Source organism: Archocentrus centrarchus, chromosome 18 (assembly GCF_007364275.1).
Source record: "Archocentrus centrarchus isolate MPI-CPG fArcCen1 chromosome 18, fArcCen1, whole genome shotgun sequence".
Taxonomy (NCBI): Eukaryota; Metazoa; Chordata; class Actinopteri; order Cichliformes; family Cichlidae; genus Archocentrus; species Archocentrus centrarchus.
In genome coordinates, this window is record NC_044363.1 from 15,965,453 (window position 1) to 15,976,480 (window position 11,028).

The following is an 11,028-nucleotide window of genomic DNA, read 5'->3' on the forward strand; positions in this document are numbered from 1 at the left end:
TCATGATTAGCAAACACACAATGTTAAATTATCTCTGTTGATTTCCTGTTTCTGTTTGTATCTTAACTGTTAATATCGGTAAACAGCTTCCAGTAAAGTTTTTATAAAACAACAACACAACTGGCCTCAGATATTCATTGGTGAGACGATCACTCTGACATGTGAGGTGCAGGAAGGAGGAGAACCCACCGAGTGGGAGTATGAATGGAAAGTACACGACCAACCCACACAATGGACACACTTCAGTTACTGGAAATTCAGAGTTTCTGATTCCATCAGTACAGACTACAGGTGTAAGAGTCGAAGGAGAGATGACTCATATTCTTCAACAGAGTGGAGTGAAGCCTTCACACTGACAGTGTCAAGTAAGTCATGTTTGTTGTTTGAGCTACATTTTACACATCACAATGGTCAGCACAGCTACAAGCAGTAGCCTAGAAAGAAGGATAGTGACATTTTCCCAAAACTGTTTAAATGATGTACAGAGTCAAGTGATGTGAGTGTAAGGGCTGGGTTGATATCAGTGCATATATTTTGGAGATTTTTTTTTTTCTAATAAGGAAAGATGCTGATTCTTTCTCATAATGCAGAAAGAAGACTGTTCCATAACTAAAGCAAACTGTTACAAATAATCTAATCAGATCATAATACTTAATGATGGTCAGAAATTAAAACATAGAAGCCTTGTGAATAATGTGTGTTGAGAATTTTGTATGTAAAAGGCTTCAGTGTTCTCTCTCTCTCGCTTTATGTTGTGTTTGACCTCTTTCACTCCTCTTCTGTAGCACTAGCTACGATGCTGAAGTACCGCGACTGCAACTTATGGACCAAAAATGTTGTTCCGGTTGTTCTGGCGCACCGTAACCCCTGAGTACAGCCCTATAAATGATGCATAATTATGGTTATGGTTCTTTTAAGTCTTTGTAACACATTTTAAGCCTAATGTGTTATTGTTCCTCCATTTAGGCTCAGATCGGTTTGATGTTTGAAGCCTAAAGGTAGGAGTCATTTTGAAAATGTAAAGAGTAGAAAGTACAGATATTGTGTAAAAATGTTGGGTGTAAAAGTAAAAGTTGACCAGAAAAATAATTACTAAAGTAAAGTACAGATACTTGATAAACCTACTTACGTACAGTAACAAAGTATTGTACTTGTTAGTTCCCACCTTGTCCAAACCTACCTGGTCTTGTGCAAAAAACTAATTGCCCTTAAACTGATTAACTTGCTGTGCCACCGATAACTGGCAATGAGTCTTTCACATCACTGTGGAGGAATTTTGGCTTATTCTTCTTGGCAGAATTGTTTTAATTAAGCCACATTGGAGGGTTTTCCAGTATGAAAGACCTGTTTAAAATCAGGCTAAAGCATCTCAATAGGATAGAAGTCCAGACTTTGGCTAGGCCATTCCAAAACCACTTGAATCATTGTCCTAACCCAAGTGTTTTTGAGCTTCAGGTCATGAACTGATGGATGGCCATTCTCCTTCAGGATTTTTTGGCAAATGTGAGACAAGACTTTGTGTTCTTTTTGGTCAGCAGTGGTTTTCTCCTTGAACTTCCCGTGGATGCCATTTTTGGCTCAGTCCCTTCTTACTGTTGAACCATGACCTCTGACCTTAACTGAGCCAAGTGAGGCTGCAGTTCTTTAGATGTTGTTCTGGGTTCTTTTGTGACCTCCTGGATGGTTGTCGATGTGCTCTTGGAGTAATTTTGGTAGGAAGGTTCACACCGCTGTTCCAAGTTTTCTCAGTGTGTGGATAATGGCTCTCACTGTGGTTCACTGGAGTCCAAAGCCTCAGAAATGGCTTTGACAGACTGATAGATGTCATGACTTTATTTCTCAGCTGTTCTTTAAATTGTGGCATGATGTGTTGCTCTCTGAGATCTTGTAGTTTACTTCACGATCTATTTAAGTGATTTAGAGGCCTATATTAGAGGAGCAAGTGGATGACCAACACTGATTGGACTCTTTTACCATGTTTAGTTTTATAAAATGCATGCACTCATATATTTCATTTTGGACTTATTCCTCCTTGGAAAGGAGGTAAAATGGAGGCAGTTATTATTAGTGTGATCCTGACCTGTGTGTGAGATATAATATACATTTTCATCTCTATCTAAACTCAACAGCAGATCAACCAAGGCCCAAATAACTTCTGATATGCGAGACAGTCCAGTAGGAGGCAATGTGACCTGAGCTGCTCAGTGAACCAGTCATCTGGATGGGAATACTACTGGTACAGAGATGAGAAAACACTCTGAACCTCTGACCACACAAGAGGACAAATCAGAGTCTCACAGGAAGGACTCTACTGGTGCAGAGGAGGAAGAGGAGACCCAGTTTACTACACAGAGTACAGTCAGTCAGTCAGGATTGATAAAACAGTGAGTTTTCCATCAGTGAGTGCTCTAGGTCAGGGGTATTCAAGGGTCGGTGTCCTGCAGGTTTTAGATGTGTCTCTGCTTCAACACACCTGAGTCAAATATAGAAGTGATTAGCAGGACTCTGGAGAACTTGACTGCACACTGAGGAGGTAATTCAGCCATTTGATTCAGGTGTGTTGGATCAGGGACACATCTAAAACCAACAGGACACTGGCCCTTGAGGCCTGGAGTTAATTACCCCTGCTCTAGGAATATAAAATTTAGAAAAAGAAAGCCGTGCGCAGTCCTGAAAGCTCTTTAGTTCCCGTTGTGATGATCATTGGAGTCATTTCTGGAATCATATTGAAACAGTCTTCAACAAAACTGGAGTGATCACTTTGACAGTGTTCAATATGAGCTTTGTATAACATTTAGAACAAAAGTAGAATCTAGTTCTAGTCTGGTTCCTTATCTGCTGCGTCATTACGACACACTGGCTGCAGAGAAATGGTATCATGCTTGTGACTTTAACATTTTAAAGCTGTAATTTTAGAGGCTTCATTAGCTCAGTGCATTCTTTACAGGGTAAATACAAAGTGTTAAAATAGCAGCATTTTTCTTGCTCTGTAGACCTGACCTGAACCTTCTGACACTAAGTTTCTTGTTGGTAACAGTTCATGTTTCTCTTTTCCAACAGCTGTGGCTGTTTCTGAAAGCTCTTTACTTCCTGTTGTGGTGATCATTGGACTCATTTCTGGAATCATATTTATTTTCCTTCTGCTCTTGTTCTATGCTGCAGAAGTCAAAAGGTGAGACTTTTTGAAATTCTGATATTAAATATTTTACTCTTAAATGCAGTTCCATGCATCTAATTCTAGCAAGCTTGAAAGTCAATATTTGGTGTGTCCACCTTAATTCTTCAGCACAGCCTGAACTCTCCGAGGCAGCTTTCTTGTCTTTTCTTTAAGTAGGATTCAGGAATAGTTCTCCAGGCTTCATGAAGGACATTCAAAGCTCTCCTTTGGACGATGGCTGCTCTTTGTTCTGATGATCACACACTGTTTCAATAATGCTGAGGTCTGGGCTCTGAGGAGGCTGATCCATGACTGATAGTGTTCCACTGCGTGTTGTTTGGGATCATTATCATGAAATCAGATGCTTTCCTGATGATGGATCATAATCTGATTGCACTTTTATGTGTGTTTATAATTATATCAATTTGCCAAGATCTCCAACACCACTGATTGAAATGCAGCACCAAACCACGACAGAGCCTCCATTATGTTTTACGAATGGCTGCAGACACTCACTGTGGTACCGCTCTCCTGACCATCCATTCATACTGACAATGATTTGAAACACAAATTTCAAATTTGGATTCATGGCTCCATAAAACTGTTTTGTTCTTAGTGCACCAGTTTTGTGTTATTTGAAATACATTCAGCAAACAGTGGATGGAGCCTCTGAAGGGCAGATGCTTCTCTCAGGTCCTGTTTCAGGTCTTTGGTGCATTTAAAGAAATGAGGGTGGGTCAAAACTTTGTGCACAGCAGTGCATTTAAACAGTGGTCCTAAAGTGGAAACAAGAATGTAAAATCCATAACCAAGTAAATGAAATGTTTTGTTTTACATGTTTAAAAGGTTCTGCTGAGGACCAGGGGGTCAGTCAGCATGAGACTCAGCAGCAAGTGTACTCCTCTCTTCTTCATGGTTAGTCTTACGTCTGCTGCAGCTTTGACACTGTAGAATCAAACAAAGCTGAGACAATAACAACATTTAATACAAATGTGACTGGTAAGAATACTTGTTTTAAATTAGTATCACACACATGAGGTGACTGATTTTCTCGACCTGCAGGTGATCTTTGTGTCTATGAGACAATCAGAGGCTCTGAAAACACTGAAAATGGAAAGTATAAACTTTAATTAATATAATATTGTGGAAGCTGTGTGATCATAAAGTAACTGTATTTATCATTAAAATTAATATAACATTATTATTTCTGCTGGATCAGAAGGTGATTACACTAATGTCTCATCTGTGATTCAGATCAAAGTTTTTAACAATAATAATTAAATTATGATCACTAATAATAACAGAGGGTGGTTGCTACTCCACCCTTTGAGGGGGAACAGGTATTACTTTTGGTCTGTTTGTTAACAAAATCGCAGTAAAACTATCAATCCAGTTTAACCAGATTTGCTCAAAAGCTGACTGGTGACCCCTAGTCACCTGATTGACTTTTTTGCCATAACTGGCAGCATGTGGTTGCTGAGGAGCAGGTGAAAGTTGTGGGAGTGACTGAGCGAAAGAGAGACAGCAATACTGAGAGCAGGTTCTGAAATTTGAGAGATTTAGCATGTTTGGAGTGTAAATTAGTGTAAAGACAGCACTGGAGCCAGGTTAACATTTCATGCACACACCATTAGCAACGGACTATAAGCCTGTAGTGTGTGCATTCCAACCACATGACATCGCCCTTGTCACAGCGTTACATGTATGTTAACAGTGCACAAACTAAACTTTACAGACATTAATGTCGATCAGGCTTATATCTGAACAAATATATATCTGTATATATAAATATATCTGTAACTTTGGCATCAGTAAGTTAGTCTTATTGAAACTTCAAAATTACTGTAGTATGTAAACAGTTTGCCACCCTGTAAATATACCATCACCAACATCAATGTCAGCATAAGCTGGAAATATAACATTCACTTGTCTTCTGCTGTTTCGGCAGTCTGTTTCGGCACAGTGTTTGTTGATGTAGTCACACTCTTGCTGACAGGAACAGTCTCGAAGGTGTCAGAGTAAATGTTTTCCCTGTGCTCTCCCGGTTGCCACTGGGATAGACTGGGAAAACAATTAGCAGCAATTACCACGAAGCTCAGCTCCCTGTGGTACTTTATGATGAAGGATCATGGGCTGGTGGTCTTGCTTCAGATCACCACTGGCCATAATCCCTTTCATGGTCCAGCTTGGACATGATTGCATCTGCCAGCTGCAAGGCAGGAAAGGAGCAAGCACCATGGTGGTGGTTGTAATAATAGGCATGTTCAGCCTTCTCTCCCCCATCCCTTTCTTTGGCTACAGTTTTGCTGGGCTGTCTTGGCCAAAGATTTCTTTCTCCAGGATGTGGAGCATAGTTCTTTCTCCCCATTAACAGTTCTGCTGGGATGTATGGTGGTGGGAGCATGGAGTGGATCTTTAAGCCATTAGCTCCATCACTGGGTTGGCTTATTTGAAGATTTTCAATGTTTGGACCGCTCTCTATGCATGCCCATTGCCCTGTGGGTAATGAGGGCTGGAAGTGCAATGTTTAAAATTGAGCTGCTTTGGCAGCTCCTGGAGCTCTGTGGAATGAATACTGAGGCTCACTGTTAATCAAACACTCACCTGGAAATCTGAACATGTGTAAGATGAAGATGACTTCAGCTCCTGGATGTGATGACCTTGCGCTCATGTTATGGGGGCAGGTGCAGTTATTTTTCTTGTATGTTGGAGTTTAGATGGAGTTTGTTAGTGTCAGGTAATTTTGATTATTATACTCACAGAAATCCATTGCAATTCTTTGCTGTGGATAATCTGGAAGTGGTGTGGAAATAAGAGGTTCTTTTTGCTGTGATCATTTCAGTTTTCTGCACACCTTAATGATGCAACAAAGTTGCTGATGCCTGTAGAGAGCTGGGACCACCACACAGATGAGCTTACCCTCTGTCTACACTTCACGAGGCCCCAGTGACCTTTGTGAATTTTCTGGAGACCCTCCTCTCTCATCAGCTGTAGCATGATGATTCTGCTTCCTCTGAGCACAGGGCCACTGTACTCTGACAGCTATGATTTCATTTGGATCAAATCTCTTATACTCACAGGTACTCTGCTGACATGTTCTGGCCATCCAGTCTGTATGAACTTCGTGATGGACTGCAGATAGGCATCTGCTGCACTCGCCACTCTGATATTGTCTATTTTGCTGCTATCACCGGGATCCCTCCCATGATGCTGGGGGTGTAGCATGCCCACGCTTGATCTGTTGTAGTGTGTCTCAGCCACTGTGAGGCATCTTAAGCAGTATGCCACAGGCTTCCACTGTCTGCTAACAGTGGAACCAGCAGTGGGCTTGGCTACGTCATAGTAAGCAAGATCTGGTGCTGCTGTCAGCAGCTCCTTGAATTACTGGGAGGTTATATGTTGTGCGTGACTGCATGTCCACGTGTTCTTATTCTTCAGGAGGTCATACAGCAGCTGTTCCACCGTGGAGAGGTTGGCGATTATATCTTCCTATATAATTCCCCATCCCCAAGACCTCTGATAAACATGTCACTGAGGAGAGCGTTTATGTTCAAATCAGCTAAAATGTCTGCCAGAGCAGGGTATGCTGTGCTACTTCTTGTTCTTAAATGCTTTCATTTGATCACTTTAACAGGGCGACGCGTTGGCCCAAGGGAGAACTCTGACTACTATAATGTGAATTCAAATTCAACCGCAGGTATAAAAGCTTAACAGCAGCTCTTTAGCTGTTTTATCCTTTTCTGTTTAAAAGTAGTCACTTTGAGTGAGAAAGAGAATATGTTTGATTCAAAGCAGTGATCCTGGTAGCCTGAGTTTATATTTTATTCAAAAACAATGAGTGTATGTATTAATGTATCTTTGCTGTATTTATTTTAGAGATGGGTAGGAGGGGGGAGCTGCTAAAAAAGATTTTTCATTAGTTTCCTTACATGAATAATGTAGTGTAGGATGTCAAATAGCACCTCATATAATTTTCATATGTCTCCAGTACCATGAGTCTGTCTTCCAGCTGTTTATTATGATTTTGTTTCAGGTCCATTATAAGCAGTTCACCATCAATGAAACAAGAGATGTGACTGAAGACAACAACATGTTCTGTTGAGGAGACAATACGGGGACGAGTTTCACAAACCAGGAAGAAAGATGGGGATTGAGTATCAGTAGGTTTAGTGTTTGTAATGAGCCATTTTAAATGTTTTCTAGCAAGTATTGTGTTACCACATTTTGATTAAACATTTTTAAATTAAATTTAAAATTATACAGTGCCCCCCCCTTTTTTAAATGTAAATTGTTAAACTGAAATATCAGTAGAAATATTTTGATCATTCAAACCCTATTAAATTATCTTTATAAGTGATGCAACTTTATAACATCCACACAAGGCGAATACATTGGAAAGACATGATGTGTAGAATCTGATACAATTTTCTGTCTGTCAAACTGTGATATCTTTGAAATTTTTCACAGATTCAACCAAAGAAATGGGGACAAATGCATTTTTGCTACAGTCTGCTAGTAACAAAGTGCCTAAAGATACAATTAAAAATCAGTTCTTTACTAAGTAGTCTGTTATGTGTCGACACAACACTCGCTCATTCCTTAGATTTGGTGCCTTTTTACACCTGAATGATCAGACAGTGTTGGTAGCTTAGAAAACATAATTCCTCTGAAAACAGTCCAGCAGAAAACCTGATGAGCTTTCAAAAGTGGATACAAGCACCAAAATGTGTCTTTGTCCCTCTGGCGCCATTAATTTGAAAAATCCCATAATGGTTAGTCAGGTGTTTCCAAGATAGCTCCAGTTCCAACACAGGAAACTAGCTACTGGGTCAAGTTTAGAGTTTTTACTCTCCAGAGTTTCTTTTCTTGATTTGTAGCAACAACAACAACAACAACAACAAAAAGAAGTTGCAATTTAAACTAACAAAACAGTACAATTGTGAGGATACATAAACTTTAAAATTGTTTCATACTTTTGAACACACAGTTAAGTATGGTCCTTACTCTTGTAGTAATCAGAAGATTAAACTCACGTGTTCGTTTAATGAAAGTGCAGGAGGCGCTCAATTAATTACTACATTCATTTTGCCACATGCAGAAACAGAAACTTTCAACTGGTCAAATTTAATGAATGATATGGCTCCAAAGGACCAACATTTCTTGAATGTGCAATGATTCATATGATTTGAATGATTTGTATCCATGCTTCATGCGCTGCTGACCGCTACCTTCAGTAGGTAAAAGGGTGGTTCTGCACACAGTGCTTGGTCCATGACCTCTCCACTAGACTCTGTATTACAGGCTGATGCACCGCTGACTGACATAAAGCAATTTGACAACATGTAAAACTATTTTACAAAAGCATATATCCAAACCTGTATATAAAGAGTGATTGTGTGTTTTGTAATATTGTAAGTTCAGCTTCACAAATTAGATTTTCTTTTTTAAAAAAGCTTCCTGTGCGCACAAATGTCTAAAAACATTTGTGACTTTCTTTTTGCGCACTTTCAGAACCTTTTGTATTGGTTGTTCTGATGTCCCTTTGCTGTTTGCAACACCGTAGATTTCCCACAGTGTGGGACAAATAAAGGATTTTCTTATCTTAAATATAAAAAGTCACTGATTGCATGTAAACTTGATTTTTATGTGTATTAACTTATGCTATTTACATGTTTGGAATAAGTAAGTAATGAAGTAAAGCTTTATTTATATAGCACCTCTCAAAACAGGTGTTACGAAGTGCTTCACAACAGGACAAAGAATAATAAAAACAAATTAAACAAATGCCAAGCTAAAAAGATGTGTTTTTAAAAGACCTTTAAAATGTATCAATGAGTCTGCCGCTCTAAGATGGACAGGGAGAGAGTTCCAGAGACGGGGAGCCACTGAGGCAAAAGCTGTCTCCTTTCGTTTTCAGTCTTGTAGAATGCACAGACAGTAGTCCCTGATCACATGACTGCAGTGATCTAGAAGGAGTATATAAGTGAAGGAGTTCACTAATATACAATGGGGCTTGCTCGTGAAGAGCTCTAAATGTCAGTACCAAAATCTTAAACTGTATTCTAAATTTCACAGGGAGCCTGGATCAGAAGCGGGGTGATGTGAGAATATTTGGAAGATTTGGTCAGAAGCCTAGCAGCAGCATTCTGAACAGCCTGTAAACACTCCAGGGAATGTTTGCTAAGACAGGTAAACAATGCATTACAATAGTCCAGGCGAGAGGATATAAATGCATGAATAACCATCTCAAGTTCAGAAGGAGATATGATGGAGGTAAGCTTAGCAATATTCCTAAGGTGGAAGAAACAAGAATGCGTCAACGATTTAACATGAAAGTCAAGCATAAAGGCAGGGTCAAAGGTTATCCCAAGGTTCCTAATAGAAGGCTTAACGAATTTAGCAAGAGGACCAAGGGCTATCATTATATTAGAGACAGATTTATCTGGAGCACAGATCAGAATAGATTTTGATTGATTGAAAAGTGCATGCATGAATCACCTGATATGCACAGATAATGGCATGCCCACGTGGGGTTTTGAGGCAAATTTCAGAGTTCCAGCTTCACATAGATTGAGCATATTCCGAGCTGTTCTAGGGCACTGGGTAAAGGCCGTCTCCACTCGAGGCACAATCAGGTAGTCAGACAAGGGATCAGTGATACTTGACCCACCAATGGCATGGCCAGAACTATCAGGTTTGTCAGGACAGTTCAGCAGCCAAGCTACAGACTCAAGGGTGGCCCAGGAGGCCTGCTATCCATGGGGGTATCAGTTGATCTAGACTGGCAACTGAAAATCCCAACTCACCTCACACAGCCTGCCTTGAGACCGGACAGCATCCTGGTGTCAAGCTCCACAAGAAAGGTGATCATTTTGGACCTGACAGTGCCCCTGAGGACTGGAAGGAGGACGCACACAAGTGAAAGAGGACAAAATATCAGGAGCTGGTGGAGGACTGCTGCAGGATTGGGTGGATGTGGGCTGTGGGGGATTTGCAGGCCATTTGCTTAGCAAGGCCTAGGAAACTCTGGGTATCAGAGGGAAGAGCATTAAGACCAATGAAGGGCAGCGGATGAGGCTTCGAAATGGCTGTGGCTGGGTGGGTGTGTGTGTGTGTGTGTGTGTGTGGGGGGGGTAGTGGTAGTTAGCCACTTGGACACAGGCTGGGGCTTCATCAACCCCTTTTGGGTCACCTGGCAGAAGGTGTCTGTTGTAAAGACCCGACACACCCGAAAAAGCCAGGATACAGCACCGAGGATGTGTCCAAGGTAGTGCATCAGAAGATGTATGAACATCACGACTCTTTGATAACAGCAGGCTAGTATTAATATTCAAATGACTCATTTTATCCATTAACAACTTTACGACAAAAGCAGGCCTAAAAAAAAGCCCAATTCACCGTGCATTTCAAAATTTCATCTTTGCAAACTAAAGCACTTAGACAGCAAATATCACAATGCACATTTTTCAAAGCTTATAAATAATTTGCATCTATGATTATCCATGAATTTTAAAGCATATTTTATAAGTATTACTTCCGCCTATAGCTGCAATATTATGAAAAAAAAATATGGGGCTAATGGGGGCAAGATCTGGTGTTTTTAAACGTAATGTAGGACAGTCCCTAAATAATCTGTTTCCTTTCGTCGGCACTACAAACCACTTTAACCTCTGATGTTACAGTGAAACAAAATGGGCACTTCTGCAGTCAGCATCCTGTAAAAAAAAAAAAAAAAAAATTTGTTTGATTATTTGCATTTTCAACAAAATTAGCTAACACAAAATTATATTAACGATTGATATTTTTCCAACTAGTGAAATGTAGTTGAATTAAAACACAGTATGGGAGCCCTGTAGGGAGCTACTCGTACC

At 40.2% G+C, this 11,028-nt stretch overlaps 1 protein-coding gene across 1 annotated transcript in view; it reads left to right on the forward strand.

The window, feature by feature from the left end:
- The window catches only part of LOC115797025 (Fc receptor-like protein 5), a 28,922-nt gene extending 22,543 nt beyond the window's left edge, over positions 1-6,379 (forward strand). The window contains exons 6-8 of the mRNA XM_030753507.1: positions 87-365; positions 3,061-3,172; positions 6,238-6,379. Of these exons, the coding sequence (XP_030609367.1) occupies positions 87-365; positions 3,061-3,172; positions 6,238-6,379 (533 nt within the window). The remainder of the gene's footprint in view (positions 1-86; positions 366-3,060; positions 3,173-6,237) is intronic.
- The last annotated feature ends 4,649 nt before the right edge of the window (positions 6,380-11,028 follow it).